The sequence below is a fragment of the Carassius carassius genome, chromosome 31 (genome assembly GCF_963082965.1).
Source record: "Carassius carassius chromosome 31, fCarCar2.1, whole genome shotgun sequence".
NCBI classification, from domain to species: Eukaryota; Metazoa; Chordata; class Actinopteri; order Cypriniformes; family Cyprinidae; genus Carassius; species Carassius carassius.
The window spans coordinates 27,715,493-27,733,811 of record NC_081785.1 but is presented as its reverse complement, the minus strand read 5'-3'; the positions used below and the strand labels follow the sequence as shown (position 1 = coordinate 27,733,811).

At 44.8% G+C, this 18,319-nt stretch overlaps 1 protein-coding gene across 2 annotated transcripts in view; it reads left to right on the top strand.

Moving 5' to 3' along the window:
- Positions 1 to 18,319, top strand: part of LOC132111829 (myelin transcription factor 1-like protein) — a 146,569-nt gene that overhangs the window by 88,045 nt on the left and 40,205 nt on the right. For both annotated transcript variants that reach the window (XM_059519449.1, XM_059519450.1), the window contains one exon: positions 6,550 to 6,988. In XM_059519449.1, the coding sequence (XP_059375432.1) occupies positions 6,550 to 6,988 (439 nt within the window). The remainder of the gene's footprint in view (positions 1 to 6,549; positions 6,989 to 18,319) is intronic.

The following is an 18,319-nucleotide window of genomic DNA, read 5'->3' as shown; positions in this document are numbered from 1 at the left end:
GAAACGTGTCATTAAAATGAACTGTAACTCAGCAAATACTAAACGAAGAGTAATATCTATAGAAAGCTTGACATGTCTACTTTATACTAAGCAAAGAAATATTCTGTGATAAAATAAGCCATATGAAAACAAAGCGATGTCCGTCTTTTACGTCTCCCTTCATTATATCTAGTGCGACCACGCCCACACGCTGAACGCACTTTAGATATTAAAATGTGTCACATGAAGCTTGCGCCCTTTAAACGCCCATACCACAGAAAAAGAAGCAGCGAGACTGTTTTTCAAGTTTTTTATTTTTTTATTTTCCTGTCTGCTTTGTGCTGAGAGGAATAAGACATAATTCACCCCAAGAAGATGCGCTGAGGATTACATCCAAATTCTGATGTTTTGGATTTCCTCAGAAAAAAAGAATGAAGCGCTTTATTCAGCAGAGATCATTGACATGAGTTAGTCTTTTTAAATATATATATATATATATATATATATATATATATATATATATATATATATATATATATATATATACAGTGCTTCTCAATTAATTAGAATGTCATGAAAAAGTTCATTTTGTTTCAGTAATTCAACTCAAATTGTGAAATTCGTTTATTAAAAAAAATTCAATGCACACAGACTGAAGTTAAAGTCTTTGGTTCTTTTAATTGTGATGATTTGGCTCACATTTAACAAAAACCCACCAATTCACTCAACAAATTAGAATATGATTACATGCCAATTAGCTAATCAACTCAAAACACCTGCAAAGGTTTCCTGAGCCTTCAAAATGGTCTCTCAGTTTGGTTCACTAGGCTACACAATCATGGGGAAGAAGGGTGACAATCTGACAGTTGACAATCATTTACACCCTTCACAAGGAGGGTGAGCCACAAACATTCATTGCTAAAGAAGCTGGCTGTTCACAGAGTGCTGTATCCAAGCATGTTAACAGAAAGTTGAGTGGAAGGAAAAATTCTGGAAGAAAAAGATGCACAACTAACCAAGAGAACTGCAGCTGCAGATTGTCAAGCAAAATCAATTCAAAAATTTGAGTGAACTTCACGCCCCTTAACATACTGTGATGCCGTCTCCCGACATGACAAAACAAAACCAATAAAACCCATTACAAACGAGGTATTTGTTGCATCCAGTGGGGACATAATTACTGATTATTATTACTTAGACTGTGTTTTTACACATTGTGTTGAGTATCGCGCCGCGTAAACATAAAACCATGTCTGCATTTGTTATTGGAGAAATGACAAACAACAAGCGCTACTCTACACCGCTTAAAACTCGCTTAAAATGTTTGAATCATCAGTGGCAAATTAATTAAATATAAAAACTTACTTACAGGCTGAGCTTCAGTAGCGCCAGACTCGCCTTGCAAATTTGGAACTGTCCCACTTTATAGAAACAGCCTTTGAGCACAGACGCATTGAAGGCTATTCTGCAGGTTCAGGAAACAGTCCTCCATAAAATGCGCTCCACACATCTAAATATTTGGGTTGAACTGTTCTGGAACAGTGTTGCAAATACAACTTAACCACTAATTTCTAGTTGTGTCCTCTTTTGGAAGGCAAAGCAGAGTAGTTTCGCTTTCACAACGAAACACACAGTGGCACACACTGAGGATTGAGTAAGGAACAGTTTACTGTCTTGAGAATGGCATGGCCTGTGGATTCAACGAAGGAGTGGCCGACGGGCTTGCAGCAACCACATGTGATGACCCAGGGCTGGACTCCACTTTGTCCACAGTGAAAGCTGATCCAGCAATCCACAGAGCAAAGTTGATGTATTTCCTTAGCGACCAGTACAGATCAGATCTAGGAATGACGAAGCAGATATCATCCTCTTTTGGAAGGCCAATCTAAGTAGTTTTGATTTCACAATAAAACACACAGCATCTCCACAAAAAAGCGGCGACAACAACAATACTATAGCAAGAATAAAAGTTACTACTTTCTTTGCATGAACTTTTGGGCGGTGTTACGCAAATCTTCTCACACAGTGAGATAGACATGTTGGGGCATTTTTAAACAAGGCGTTTTAGGAGGGCATGGACAAATCTAAACTTTTATAAAGAAAATCTGTTTGGATTTGAGACTTTAGTCTTTACAGCAACTTTACAGATCTTCTTTATGCAAAAAGAGCTTGTAACACTCCAAAGAGAAAGGAAAAAGTTACATCACATCATATGACCCCTTTAAAATGGAATTTTCCCTTAATGTTTTTCTTAACATTTTAATAAAAAAACACCAAAAAAAAAGGTTCCCTTTTGAAAGGGTACTCTATGCTGCATCCTCTAGAGAGTGCTAGGGGAACATGGTCAGCGTGTCCTGTGTCTGAAGCATGAATGAAAAAATGACAATAAACTTGACATGGGCAGGCGGAAGCCTATGTAGTAAGCAAATGAGCAACTGCGGGTATGAAAGAGCACCTGTGGAATACAGTACATCATCCTCTTTTTTGTCTTTAGGGTCATTTGTTTCTGAAGTGTGAGTAAAGCTGAGAACGATCTCTAATGGAAGTGCGGATCCGTGTCAGTGCTATCTGACACCAGATGATGCACAAAACCTTTGCGTTATGTGTTTGGGCGAAGAGCATGCGCACTCTGCTCTTGAGGGAATGGAATGTGTTCATTGTGAGCATTTCTCATTGAGAAAGGTCCACTCTCATTTGTCCCTTTTCTCAAGCATCTGCCCCCCTCCTGCTGCTGCTGAGGAAGAAAGGTGACTTTGATCGTGGGGATCGCAGATGGAGCTTGCTGACAAGCTCTAGAGTGTTAATATTTTGCACTCGCCAATGGCTGAAGAGGATGAACGGCTGGTAGAAGATGTGTTGTCACTTACATCCTCTGATCTAGCAGGAAGTGCTCTGTTGAGCAGGATTTGGCTGATGAGAGAGAAGAGGATATTTCTGAGACTTCTCAGTCAACCTGCCTCGCGTATAATGAGCTGCTGGAACTTATGGATTGTGCTGCTGCTAGGATAGACCTGCAGTGGGGGCATGACATAACTCCCCAGCTCTCGTGAGCCTCCCATTCCTTCCAGATCTTCATAGTGAGATCGAGAAGGCATGGGATAAACCGTATTCAGCCCACATCCATCGATACCAGCATGATAACGACAAGGGATCTGTGAGCATGGATATGCGTCGATGCCCCATATTGAAATGACACTTGCGAGCTATCTCTTGGATGGGGTGACATCAGCGTTAAAGGCTCTGGCCCTAAATTCAGGGAGGGCCGAAGGTGCACTCAAATATGTATAAGTCCTTTATACCACGCCAGTCTATGTCTTCGCCCAAGCATAAAGGGGAACCTGGTCCATCCTTGTGTGCTGGTAAGAGTAGGGAACCGGGTTTCATTATTAGTGTATTTTGTTGTGAGTGCTGTAGGTTTTCTCTCATTTAAGATAGTCATTCTGCTGAAACCTCCACTTTCCAGAGCTCCGCTTAGGCAGTACTTATGTTATGTAGGCTCTCCTACCCTAAACAGTCACTTACTGTATCTTGCATTGAGGCCTCTGCTCCCCAGAGCTTCACTTAGGCAGTAATGAGATGTAGGCTGTTTCTTTACAGCCTCACTAACTGCCTCTGGTGCTGAGTGTAGCTAGGTCTCCTTTCAGTTTAGATAGTCGCTATACTGAGTCCTCCACTCTTAAGAGCTCCTAAACTAAGATTGAGTGTGTAGGTTTCCTCTCACATAAGAGTCATTCTACTGAAGCCTTCGCTCTTCAGAACTCTGTCTTTGGCAGTACTATTGGTATGTAGGCCCTTTTTGTGAGCCTCACTACCTGCCTCTGGTGTTTCAGTTTAGCTTGGTCTCCTCTCGACTTAGAGAGTCGTTATGCTGAGACCTCCACTCTTAGAGTTCTATACTCTGGTGGGTGAGCTAGTCTATGATGTTGGCAAGCTTTGAGCCTGCCTGTAGAGCTTTGTAGTTCTGGTTCTGGCTCTGGCCAAAGTGATTTCGCTGGGGCAAGGATGATGTTTCTTGAGTCTTTGACTTAGGGAATCCAGTTATTTGGACACTCATCCCTCAGCATGGTGGAGTTGGTATACTGTTCCCCAAGCACCCTTTAGAGGATGCAGAGTGGAGTTCCCTTTCGAAAGGGATCGTTTCAGGTTACGCATGTAACCATGGTTCCCTGAAAATAGGGAGCAAGACGCTGCATCCCTGTGCCATGCTTTGGCATCATGCCTGTGTCTCCTCAGACAAAAAAAGAGGATGATGTATTCCACAGGTGCTCTTTTATACCCGCAATCGCTTATTTGCTTATGTCATAGGCTTCCGCCTGCCAATGTCAAGTTCATTGTCATTTTTTCATTCGTTCTTCAGACACCAGACACGCTGACCACGTTCCCCTAGCGCCCTCTAGAGGACACAGTGTCTCATTCTCGTTCCATACATGCATAACATGAGACATTTTTAAAATATCACAACAACAATAAAAATGTTTAGAGAATTAAATGCAAACGTCATCAAAAAATTTTTTTAGTTTTTTTGGGGAACTGCTAATTAACTGACAAGAAAGTTAAATCAGAATTAAATAAGAGAATAAACGATTTTCTGTGAACCTTTATAAATACCATTAAATGTTGTTTTTTCCCCCTTCATTTAATTTATTTTTTAAATGCAAAAATAGTCTTATTAACAGAAAATTAGGATTCATACATGGTCACCTCATCACACAACTGCAGCACTGAAAGCAGAAAAGCAGACAAAATAAATAACAGGTCTATATGAAATATATTTCACTCAAAGGATTAAGTTAACAAAATCAAAACACACTTTGAATACTCTGATTCTAAGTGTGCTTTGTGCATTGGCATAATGCCTAGGAGTGAATCACCTAAATTATCATTCCATGATTGGAAACTGCAATGATTGTCACACTGGTAACCAGAGAAATGTTTAGGTGTCTGATGGCTGTTTAGTATCTGCTATTTTATCAAAGCAATATTAGCAACTTAGGAATTGTTGCGTCCAACAAATTTAACGAAACCATCATTGACATAGCATGTTGTGTTTTGTTTATGTTCACTCTTGTAGTGTTGCCATGTCTAATTACTATAAGTGTCTTTTGGGCTTGCTGTTCGTAGTCTTCTCTTAAAGTGAGCCACTGTATGGATGTTTTTATGTGGGCAGTTGCATCTTGTGATATTTTCATTTTATCTCCAAAATGCAGCATTTAACCTTTTTAGGACTTATTTTGGGCTTGTTTTTGTTTGTGTTTTGCCTTGCAACATCCGTCAACACAGTCTCTTTAGGCCCTTTGGGCTGGTGAGTGCACACAAGAGACAGAAAGAGACAGACCTGTGTCAAAATGTTCAAATGAGTAAAGTTTTTGCTTCTTGTAAAGTTTGTAAATCTTGTAAATTGCAGTCCTGTTTAAATTTAAGTAAAGGCCATATACACACTGTAAAGTCTCAGAAGTGACAGCCACATTTAAATATAGGAGTGAGTACACTAAATTATAATTTCTTGTGTGTACAGAACAGAGCTCACTCTCAAAATTGCGATGACTAATGATTACAATGATTATTAATGATTGTGATTAAACCACCATCGTCATATTTTATTTACATCAAGGCTGCTCAGCAGAGTACTTTCAGTGTTCATGTACACTTATTATAAGCATCTTTAGGCATGGCTCATAAAGCATTCTAGTCTATCGAGTTGTTAAACTGGGAAAGTGTGGATTTCACTTTTCTGGTCTTATTTCCAATATAAACCATGTACATTTATTTAGGTTTATTATGGGCTTGTTCTCATTTGCTTATTTTTGTAAGAAGATCTGTCAACATGAATGAGTCAAGGCTCATATGTCTTTCTCTGTTATTTTTTTGCAATGCGCATACAGAACAGAGTCAAATCTCTGATGCTTGTTTAAATACATCTAGTATTTACCAGTTAGTCTGTTTGGATCTGTACAAATTGTATGGAGTTTTTGTCAATGCGGTTGCCACTACCTTAATTTACAGCTTTCCATTTACCCCAGAAATTGGAAATCGGGTTTAGGAATGACGTCACACAGTTGACTGCATTCCTGTACACAAGTACACAAGATGGTCAAGTCCAACTGAAAGCAATACCAGTCATTTTGTGAACACATAAAAAGTGGTATTTTGCACCGACGTATTGAAATATCATGTTATTATGAATAGTGGTTGGATAGTACTTTGCTGGTTTTATTGATACAAACAGAAGTGCTAATAAACAATATATTACTTGTGTTTCATTCATAGTTTCTGACTTGAGAAGGTGTTCCAGTTTCCACTGTTTCCACTGGGAACTCTGAGTTTCTGACTTTTGGGTTCACATGGAATGCACCACTAATACGGTTGTGGAATTCTATTGCCACTTCTGTTTAGAACATTCTTACAACACTAAAAATTGACAACCAAATTTATCTGCAGTGTTTAAGTGGCCTGTAGTTACTTTTTAAATGTTTTAATTTTTAAAGTTTTTATTTTAACAGATAGAGTCGTAGTAATCTACAAAAATCTTATTGTCAAGGTTTGTCAGTTAATTATATGCATTCCTACCAGGAGGCTCACCAGCTTTATCAAGAAGCCCAACAGCATCATCAGCGTCAGAGTACCGAGGAGTCCCATGTCCTTGAGCAGAATTACTCTGACATGGTCAACCTGATGAAGCTTGAGGAGCAGCTCAGCCCATGCTCCAAGACTTTCTCCAGCTGTGCCGCAGAGCACAAGAGCTTCCAGGACTGTGATGAAGACACCACCTCCGTCACGTCGGACCGCTCAGATGATGTTTTCGATATGACCAAAGGCAACCTGTCACTGCTGGAGAAGGCCATAGCACTGGAAATGGAGCGGACCAAAGCTTTGCGGGAAAAAATGGCTTCGGAAGCAGTCAGGAGAGATAGACTGCATTTGCATGATCATGGTTTGAGGCACAGCTATGCGGAGCAGCGGAAGGCACGTATGCACCACGATGGCCTGAAGAAGCCCTACTACCTTAAAGGTAATCTTATATTACATAACACACAACCAGCTCTTGAAATGATTTGTCTTGCGAGTTTGGGGACAACATGTCTTCATTATTCTGCTTTATTAAGGCTACAAATTTATATCTTTGTATTTTTTATGTCTGTATTTTTGCATTTGTTCTCTCTCAAAAAAATTTTTTTATATTACATGTCTTTAACTACAATCAGGGCAGACTTGCACATTAGGCAAAGGTAGGCGACCGCCTTGGGCCCCCTAAAGCCAGGAGGCCCCCTAAAATACATATAGGAGTTTCGCATTAAGCGCTGACACATGAATGGTTTACAGTGTTTATTACGATGACAACCATCTCTGGCACCTGCAGGTGTACAGCTGTACACACTGTGAGTACCATGAGTGCTCAGACTGACCTCCGATTTGCCCCGCAAACATTTCAGAAGTTGTCATAGGCCTGTGTGTTTGTCCTGTATGTCTGTCAACTGAATCACCCATGCAATTAATTATGAATTTATCAGTTTCATCAATTTCTGCATAGAAATATTATGCCAAATAGAAGCAGAAAATCATGCTATAGGCACTTTCATGAAACTGGGTTAGCCTACAACAATTATTTTTATTTTTTTTGGTATTTTACAAATGTAAATACAACAAATTCATGACATGGGTAAAAAAATAAAAAATAAAAAAAGAGGCTTATAAATAATTCACATATCATACAAAATTGCGTTGCAGAAAATCATTTACATGTTAAGGTATTCAGAGCAGAGCAACATAAAAAAAAAACAGTAAAAGTTGCTATACAATTATAGGACAAAGTTTTACATTTACAGTCTATATATATAACATTATAATTTGTGTTTTATTTAATTGTAGGGAAATATAAAATAAAACGCAAATTATAATCGGGCCTGTTTTCGGCTTTTCCTTATTTTTATATTTTAGATATCCATCTATTATGGTGATGGAAAAAATGATGTGCTTTTAAAGAGAAATGCACGGATTACATAATTAAAAAGTTTCTATTTTGAATTTGAATTATTTCATTTTAAAGTAGGCTATTAATTTAAAGCTTTCTATATATTTTTTTAAATATATATTTGTTTTATCAGGTCTGTGTGGCAATTCGCTGAGTTTAGGTTCATCATTGTAAAGTGCTCCTGTTCAAACCCCAGACAGCAGAAAGTGTTTGCTTTCTTAATTTTATAAAAGCACAACACTTTGTTGACATTGTGAGTGCACACAAATAAAACTAGCCCATTTACAGTTTAGAATGATGTATTACTCTTACTTTTATGAGCAAAAATGACTGCTTATTAAGTTGCATTAAGTTGCATTTCCACTATTTTCTGAGCAAAAAAATGCAAGTGATCACGCTGGCACCATTAAAACAAACAAACAAAACAAAACAAAACAACAGCAAAAAAACAACTTACATTTAACGAACAAAAAATGCTCCAAAAATTTTTCTAAATTGACAATTAAAAAAAAAAAAAAAAACTTTTCCATTACATACAAAACCGAACTATTTTAATAGCTGAAACAGTTCTTTTTTTTGGGGGGTGGGGGGGGCTAGCCGTGCAAGGCTCTAATCCATTACTGACAATGCTGTTTTGTGAGCATGCACTTGACATATGTATTTAAAGCCATTTAACATGTACAGCAGCAAGCATCAAAACTAAAAAGGAACCTCAAGGTTGATCTAAGAAAATGTGTGAAACTGTATAGGACCCCTTTCCTATATGTTGCCTGATGCCCCCAATACACTAAATCCGCCCCTGACTACAATGTACTTACATTTATATTTTAAATTTGATACAGTGCACTTATTGTTTACATGCTAGTTTTTAAATTGTACTTTTATGTGATAATAATGTCCTGTAAGTAGATATATAATTAATTTCAGTACTTACATCTATGATTACACTGTTAAGCTTACTTCAATCCCTTAATAATAATAATAAATAATTAATTACATTTATATAATGCTTTTCTAAACATTAAACCACTTTTCATTGTGAGAGGGGTCTTTTCATCCACCCCCAATGTGCAGCATCCACCTGGATGATGTGACGGCAGCCATAGTGTGCCAGAACGTGCACCACACACCAGCTTATTGGTGGAGAGAAGACAGAGTGATGAAGCCAATCAGTGTATGGGGATGATTAGGAGGCCATGATGGTCAGAGGGCAATGGGCAAATTTGGCCAGGATACCGAGGTCACTCCTCTACTCTATTCGAAAGGCATCCTGAGATTAAAGACCACAGAGAGTCAGGACCTCAGTTTAACGTCTCATCCGAAGGAAAGTGCTTTTTGACAGTATAGTATCCCCATCACTATACTGGGGCACTAGGACCCACACAGACCAAAGGGTGAGCAACCCCTGCTGGTCTCATTAACACCACTTCCAGCAGCAACCTAGTTTTCCCCAGGATGTCTCCCTTCCAGGTACTGACCAGCTCAACCCTGCTTAGCTTCAGTGTGTCACAGTGTCTGGGTTGTGTTCCCTGGGTTTCCACTAGGTGTCCTCAGTTCCCACAGTGTTTATCATTTATCACTTCCTGTCTCCTTATTTGGTCACCTTCCTCCTTGTTTAGTTAATTGATTGTTCCCCACCTGTCTCCTGTTTCCCCATCATCCTTTTGTGTATTTATACCTGGTCTGTCTGAGTCTTAGTGACGGAGTCCTTGTTTAATGTTGATGTTTATTCATGTCCGTCATCTTGCCTTGCCTTGCCTTGCCTTGCCTTGTCTTCGTGTTTTGTTTATGTTTGGATTTGTTGGATATCGACCCCTGCCTGGACTGTTTATTCTTTGGATTGCCCCTTTAATAAATACATACCCGCAATTGGTTCTCTCTCCTGTGTTTTCCATAACACCGAACGTGACAGAAGGACTCCGTCACTGCAAGAGCCAGCGGTATGTCGGCTTATGTCTCCTCCCCAGCCACAGTGCGGGAGAGGAGTGGATTTGAAGGAACTCGTCTGGTGGTTTTCCGGGGAACCAGAGGAGGTCGCCGAGGAGGGAGTGGTCGAGAGGATACTGAGCACCGCTCTCAACCAGGGCCGCCCTTCGACCCGGGGCTCGTGTGGGATGGATTAGAGCCACCGTCTCACCATGGCGGACGGAGAGGAGAGAGGAAGCGCACGTCCGCCACAGTGGCGTCACTGCCCATGATGGCCGCTAGTCCAGCGCCACGAGGCAGGATGGACGCCAACACAGCACCACAACCCAAGGCGATCACGAGTCCAGCGCCACGGTGCAAGATGGCCGCCAGCTCAGCGCCAACGCCCAAGAGGGCCGCTGACTCATTCTTGGACTATTTCGCTACGCTGTCCAAAATCCTAGAGATTCCCAAGACGGTTGACGTCATGGCTGCTGAGCCAGCGCCACAGCACAAGATGGCCGCCAGCCCAGAGCCACAGCACAAGATGGCCGCCAGCCCAGAGCCACAGCACAAGATGGCCGCCAGCCCAGAGCCACAGCACAAGATGGCCGCCAGCCCAGCGCCACAGCACAAGATGGCCGCCAGCTTGCAACCACAGCACAAGATGGCCGACTCAACGCCTGAGTCTCCAGACAAGGTGTCACCGACTCGCCAAAATAGAGGGCGGAGGAGGAGGAGACAGGCGTCTACCGTTCCTCAAAGCCCAGAGGACGTTCCCGAGGCGGTGCCCGATGCTGTTCCGGAGACCGAGGCGGTGCCCGATGCTGCTGTTCCGGAGGCCGAGGCGGTGCCCGATGCTGTTCCGGAGGCCGAGGCGGTGCCCGATGCTGTTCCGGAGGCCGAGGCGGTGCCCGATGCCGAGGCGGTGCCCGATGCTGTTCCGGAGGCTGAGGCGGTGCCCGATGCTGTTCCGGAGGCTGAGGCGGTGCCCGATGCTGTTCCGGAGGCCGAGGCGGTGCCCGATGCTGTTCCGGAGGCCGAGGCGGTGCCCGATGCCGAGGCGGTGCCCGATGCTGTTCCGGAGGCCGAGGCGGTGCCCGATGCTGTTCCGGAGGCCGAGGCGGTGCCTGATGCCGAGGCGGTGCCCGATGCTGTTCCGGAGGCCGAGGCGGTGCCCGATGCCGAGGCGATGCCCGATGCTGTTCCGGAGGCCGAGGCAGTGCCCGATGCTGTTCCGGAGGCCGAGGCGGTGCCCGATGCCGAGGCGGTGCCCGATGCTGTTCCGGAGGACGAGGCGGGGCCCGATGCTGTTCCGGAGGCCGAGGCGGTGCCCGATGCTGTTCCGGAGGCCGAGGCGGGGCCCGATGCTGTTCCGGAGGCCGAGGCGGGGCCCGATGCTGTTCCGGAGGCCGAGGCGGTGCCCGATGCCGAGGCGGTGCCCGATGCTGTTCCGGAGGCCGAGGCGGTGCCCGATGCCGAGGCGGTGCCCGATGCTGTTCCGGAGGCCGAGGCGGTGCCCGATGCCGAGGTGGAGGCCATTCCCGATGCGGTGTCCGAGGCCCCTCCCGATGCGGTGCCCGAGGCCGTGACCGAGGCAGTGCCCGAGTCCGTTCCAGAGGCGGTGCCCGAAGCCGAGGCGTCTCAAGTCTCCACAGGCAGTCCAGAGTCGAGTCAGGTTCCAGTTGACCCTCCAGAGGCGAGTCAGGGGCCAGTGAACTCTCCAGAGTCGAGTCAGGTGCCAGTGACCTCTCCAGAGTCAGGGCCAGTCACCGTTGAACTTTCAGAGTTAAGTCAAGTCACTGGGTGGTCTGCTGCTCCGCCCTGTTGGACTCCGGCATCGACCACAGGGGCGTGGTGGTCATCTGCTCCACCCTGGAGGACTCTGGCCTTGACCACAAGGGTGTGGTGGTCTTCCGCTCCGCCCTGGGGGGCTTCCGCTCTGACCACACGGACGTGGTGGTCTTCCGTTCCGCCCTGGGGGGCGTTTGCCCTGACTACACGGTTGTGGTGGTCTTCCGCTCCGCCCTGGAGGACTCTGGCCTTGACCACAAGGGTGTGGTGGTCTTCTGCTCCGCCCTGGGGGGCTTTATGTTGTTGTTTTTTTCTCCTTTTGTTTTTGTGTTAATGTCGGTCCCTGTTCCTTTCTGTTAGTCTGGCCCTCCGTCCCTCCCCCTGAGCCTCCACCTGTCCGCCTCCCTCCTGGTCTCTGTTTTGTGTCTGTCTTGGAGCGTCTGGGAGCCGCTCCTTAGTAAGGGGGTACTGTCACAGTGTCTGGGTTGTGTTCCCTGGGTTTCCACTAGGTGTCCTCAGTTCCCACAGTGTTTATCATTTATCACTTCCTGTCTCCTTATTTGGTCACCTTCCTCCTTGTTAAGTTAATTGATTGTTCCCCACCTGTCTCTTGTTTCCCCATCATCCTTTTGTGTATTTATACCTGGTCTGTCTGAGTCTTAGTGACGGAGTCCTTGTTTAATGTTGATGTTTATTCATGTCCGTCATCTTGCCTTGCCTTGCCTTGCCTTGCCTTGTCTTCGTGTTTTGTTTATGTTTGGATTTGTTGGATATCGACCCCTGCCTGGACTGTTTATTCTTTGGATTGCCCCTTTAATAAATACATACCCGCAATTGGTTCTCTCTCCTGTGTTTTCCATAACACCGAACGTGACACATTGGGCTAACCATAAACCTAAACCTAAATCTAATCCTAACCATACCAACAAACTTGTCCCTAACCTTACCCATATCCCATTTCAATAGCAGCAAACATGTTTTGAAAATCAACAAAATAAGTACATTTACCTAACAATTCATTGCTTTATTATTAGTTAATAGATACCTAATATAAAGTGGGACCAATTTTTTATTTTCTTTATTTTTTACAGCACTAGTTAAAATAATAATAATCTGGACATAACAACATGTTACTGCTTTTTACTAAATTCATATTTAAAAAGTCATAGGCACATAAAGATACCAAAATAGAAAACAAAATCATTCAAGCAAGTTTTATGAAGAACAAGTAAAAAACATATCACATAAGTGGCAAGCCTACTTGTTTTTATTTACAATCCAAGATTTGCACAGACATATAATATCAGACCCAGTATCAGAATTTTTTGTCCTGTCCATTGCTATTGGTTATTGCTGTCAATCATCACATTTTTGGAGTCAGTCTCATATTTAAATACAATAAATCTTTGTGTAGCTAGTAGTATAAGAAATAAAATGTTTACATTAATTAATTATCAAAGTGTTATAAACAGAATGTTCCCTTTTTAATCACTGAAGCTGTCAATCATTTCAGTGTGAGTTAATTTACCACTGCACTCTTGTCAAAACCACCTTTAAAAGCAATGGTGTCTATACTGCACAATGAATCTCTTATTTACATCAGGTTTATACCACATGCTAACAGTTTCCACTTGCATTATCCCATATACACTCCAAAATTACCATAAATACACTAAGTCATTTATTTCCAAATGAGAATTAAAAGATACAGAAAATGGTAAAATTTTCAGTTTAAAACAACCTGTTTTTCAGACTGTTGTTCACACAAGTTATCATATGACTTCAGAAGACATTGAATATGTTTTTCATTTTAGGGTGATCTACTCCTTCGGTAATAAAAAGATATCACCCTACTCCTTTCCCATTCCCAGAGTAGATACAGTAGGTCAGTTTAAGTGGAAAGGTTCAGTGCTCTTCTGTGTTCCTTTGCTCTGAGAAGGGTCCCGTTCTGACCCTGGGACAAGCTATTTCAAACATCTCCATGCCTGCAGTGCAAAAAGCATTGGCTTAATTTTGTTCAAACAGGCCAGCATGGCCACATCACAGGCTAAGCTTGTCAGGCATAAGTAATGGCAATCTGCACGACCGGGAGAACAGGAAATCTTATCTATGGAAATATAGCTCTGGTGCTGGAAAAAACATACTGGGAAATGAGTCAGTGGTGCATATTCAGTGGAGGTTTCAGAGAGATTTCTGGTTAATTTATTTTTCTCCAGGGACAGAGGAACTAGATTGACAGATTATGTTTTCCCTAAAACAGTGAAAACGTTACCCAGACTTGTTACACTTACAAGCATAAAAGAACAGTTTTCAAAGATAATTATTCATAAACATAATGCATACAATTGAAATAGGTTAATTCATTGTTAATTTAGAATAATTAAGAAACTATACTAATTATAACAATACTGATTCAAAAGGATGACAGTGATGGTCTCTATATGTAGTTCTCTTTCGAATGGTTGAATTTAAACACACTATGGGGAAACTCCTGTTTTCTCTTGCCCCGTTTCCACCGCAGGAACTTTACCCAGGAACTAGGGACTTTGGCCTGGTACTCGGTGTGTTTCCACCGCAGGAACCAGGAACTAAATAAAGTTCAGGGTAAAAAAATGCCCCTCAGAAAGTCCCTGCTGGCGAGGTGGTACTTTTTCAAAGTTCCTGAACTTTTCGGGGGCGGGACTTGGCCGCTAAACATCCTGATTGGTTGAGTTCACGCAGCATTGGTTGAGTTCAACCACCATTTATTCGGATCAACATTTTCAAAATATTACTGTTATTGTGTCATAAAATGTAATTTTAAAAGTATTTCAGGCCAGAATGTAGTTGTTTAAAACTCAAATCTGTGGTTTATTTATAAAGACAGTGCCTATTTAAAAATGTGTTTCGCCGATCTCAGAAACGGTCAGCTCGACGCGACCAGCGGGAGCTCAGTGATCATCTATCCGCCGAGAAGCAGCCTCACCTCGGCTAGACCTTTTGATATTGTCACAGTGTCTGGGTTGTGTCCCTGGGTTTCCACTAGATGTCCCCCTTTCTCACGGTGTCTGTCACCTTATCACTTCCTGTTCCCTTATTTGGTCACCTTCCTCCTTGTTGAGTAATTGATTGTTCCCCACCTGTCTCCTGTTCCCTCATTATCCTTCTGTGTATTTATACCCGGTCTGTCTGAGTCTGTGTTACGGAGTCCTTGTTTAATGTTAATGTTAATTCATGTCCGTCGCCTTGCCTTGCCTTGCCTTGCCTTGCCTTGTCTTCGTGTTTTGTTTATGTTTGGATTTGTTGGATATCGACCCCTGCCTGGACTGTTTATTCTTTGGATTGCCCCTTTAATAAATGACTTACCTGCAATTGGTTCTATCTCCGTGCCTCATTGGATCCCGGCCGTGACAGAAGGACTCCGTCACAGTAGGAACCAGCGGTATGTCATTTTTCCGTTCCCCAGCCAAGATGGCGGAGCGGCGAACCAAGTACCTGCGGTTGACCGCCCTCCGCCAAGAGGGCAATGAAGTGGGTGCCCTGGCTCAGGTGTTCTGGTCCCTGGCCGATGGCATGGGCTACAACGATGTGGCCCTCAAGGACTATTTCAATGGCGGGCTGGATGATCCAGTGTCTCATGAGGAGATGGCGCAGTTAGAGACACTGGAATTCTGGGAATTCGTGCGCTACCTGCAGCATCGGCTTCGGTGGGATGCCCCAGCCACTTCTGTCTCTTCCGGCGGGGTGGTCGTCAGCCCAGCACCACTGCCCAGGATGGCAACCAGCCAAGGGCCACAACCCAAGATGGCCACCAGTCCAGCACCACTGCCCAGGATGGCTAACAGCCAAGCGCCACAGCACAAGAGGGCCGCTAACCCAGCGCCAATGCCCAAATTGGCCACCGTTCCAGCGCCACAGCCCAAGATGGCCGCCAGCCCAGCGCCAATGCCCAAATTGGCCACCGGTTCAGCGCCACAGCCCAAATTGGCCACCGGTCCAGCACCACAGTGCAAGATGGCCGCCAGTCCAGCGCCACAACCCAAGATGGCCGCCAGCCCAGCACCACAGTACAAGATGGCCGCCTGTCCAGAGTCATGGCCCAAGATGGCTGCTTGTCCAGCGCCGCTGCACAGGATGAGAGTCACAGCTGACCCTCTGGAGTTGAGTCAGGTTCCAGTTGACCCTCTGGAGTTGAGTCAGGTTCCAGTTGACCCTCCAGAGCCGAGTCAGGTTCCTGTTGACCCTCCAGAGCCGAGTCAGGTGCCAGTGGACTCTCCAGAGCCGAGTCAGGTGCCAGTGGACTCTCCAGAGCCGAGTCAGGTGCCAGTGGACTCTCCAGAGCCGAGTCAGGTGCCAGTGGACTCTCCAGAGCCGAGTCAGGTGCCAGTGGACTCTCCAGAGCCGAGTCAGGTGCCAGTGGACTCTCCAGAGTCGATTCAGGTGCCAGTGGACTCTCCAGAGTCGAGTCAGGTGCCAGTGGACTCTGCAGAGTCGAGTCAGGTGCCAGTGGACTCTCCAGAGTCGAGTCAGGTGCCAGTGGACTCGAGTCAGGTCCCAGTGGACTCTCCAGAGTCGAGTCAGGTCCCAGTGGACTCTCCAGAGTCGAGTCAGGTCCCAGTGGACTCTTCTGAGTCAGGGCTAGTCACCGATGACCCTCCGGAGTCAGGGCTAGTCACCGATGACCCTCCAGAGTCAGGGCTAGTCACCGAAGACCCTCCAGAGTCAGGGCTAGTCACCGCTGATCCTCCAGAGTCAGGGCTAGTCACCGCTGATCCTCCAGAGTCAGGGCTAGTCACCGCTGATCCTCCAGAGTCAGGGCTAGTCACCGCTGATCCTCCAGAGTCAGGGCTAGTCACCGCTGATCCTCCAGAGTCAGGGCTAGTCACCGCTGATCTTCCAGAGTCAGGGCTAGTCACCGCTGATCTTCCAGAGTCAGGGCTAGTCACCGCTGATCTTCCAGAGTCAGGGCTAGTCACCATGGACTTTCCAGAGACTAGGCTGGACACCGTTGACCTTTCAGAGTCAAGTCAAGTCACTGGTGATTTTCAAGGACTGAGTCAAGTCACTGGTGATTTTCAAGGACTGAGTCAAGTCTCTGGTAATTTTCAAGGATTGAGTCAAGTCACCGGTGATCTTCATGAACAAGGGCAAGTCACCAATGATCTTCAGGTACAAGTGCAAGTCACCGATGGTCTTCATCGAACAAAGGCCAGTCACCAATGATCTTCGAGAGCAGAGTCAGGCCAGCACCGATCTTCTGGAGTCCAGTAAGGACACCAGGGGTTTACCAGAGTTTAGTCATCCCATTGGTCCGGCCGCACGGAGGTCTGCTCCACCTTGGGGGGCTCTGGTCCTGACCACATGGCTGTGGTGGTTTTCTGCCCCGCCCTGGGGGCCTTCCGCCCTGACCACACGGTTGTGGTGGTCTTCTGCTCCGCCCTGGAGGACTCTGGCTTCGACCACAAGGACGTGGTGGTCTTTTGCTCCGCCCTGGGGGGTTCTCGCCCTGACTACACTGTTGTGGTGGTCTTCTGCCCCACCCTGGAGGACTCTGGCCTCGACCACAAGGACGTGGTGGTCTTCTGCTCTGCCTTGGGGGGCTTCATGTTGTTTTTTGTTTTTTGTTCTTGTGTTCACTCCTGTCCCTGTTCCTCTCTGTCAGTCTGGCCCTCCGTCCCTCCCCCTGAACCTCCTCCGGTCCTCCTCCCTCCTGGTCTCCCTGTTTGGTGTTCACACTTCCGGTGTCTGTTCCCCATGTTTTTCTTTTCTGGCCCTCCGTCCCTCCCCCTGAGCCTCCACCTGTCCGCCTACCTCCTGGTCTCTGTTTTGTGTCTGTCGTGGAGCGTCTGGGAGCCGCTCCGTAGAGGGGGGGTACTGTCACAGTGTCTGGGTTGTGTCCCTGGGTTTCCACTAGATGTCCCCCTTTCTCACGGTGTCTGTCACCTTATCACTTCCTGTTCCCTTATTTGGTCACCTTCCTCCTTGTTGAGTAATTGATTGTTCCCCACCTGTCTCCTGTTCCCTCATTATCCTTCTGTGTATTTATACCCGGTCTGTCTGAGTCTGTGTTACGGAGTCCTTGTTTAATGTTAATGTTAATTCATGTCCGTCGCCTTGCCTTGCCTTGCCTTGTCTTCGTGTTTTGTTTATGTTTGGATTTGATGGATATCGACCCCTGCCTGGACTGTTTATTCTTTGGATTGCCCCTTTAATAAATGACTTACCTGCAATTGGTTCTATCTCCGTGCCTCATTGGATCCCGAACGTGACAGATATGTGCCGCTGGCTCTGATGTCTCTTTAGTGGTTAAACATAAAATATAATTCAGCTGTGGGGTAAATCTAACAGGTTTTCTTTGGTCTGTATTCAATTTATCTATATGTTAAAATGAAAATAAAAAAGGCAAATCTATATAATATTTCGTTTCATTGTAATGGCTGTATATCCCTGAACTAAGTACATTTATGCAGCTGTTATTATGTTTAAATGAAAACGAAAGGAGGCAGTGGTATTTGATATCCTATTTCGTTTTATTGTAAATATACTTAGAGGAAAATTGCAGTAGCCAAAGCGAGTTGAGTTCACGCAGCATTGATTGAGTTCAACCACCATTTATTCGGATCATGTTCAAAATATTACTGTTTTATTGTGTCATGAAATGTAGTTTTAAAAGTATATCAGGTAAGAATGTAG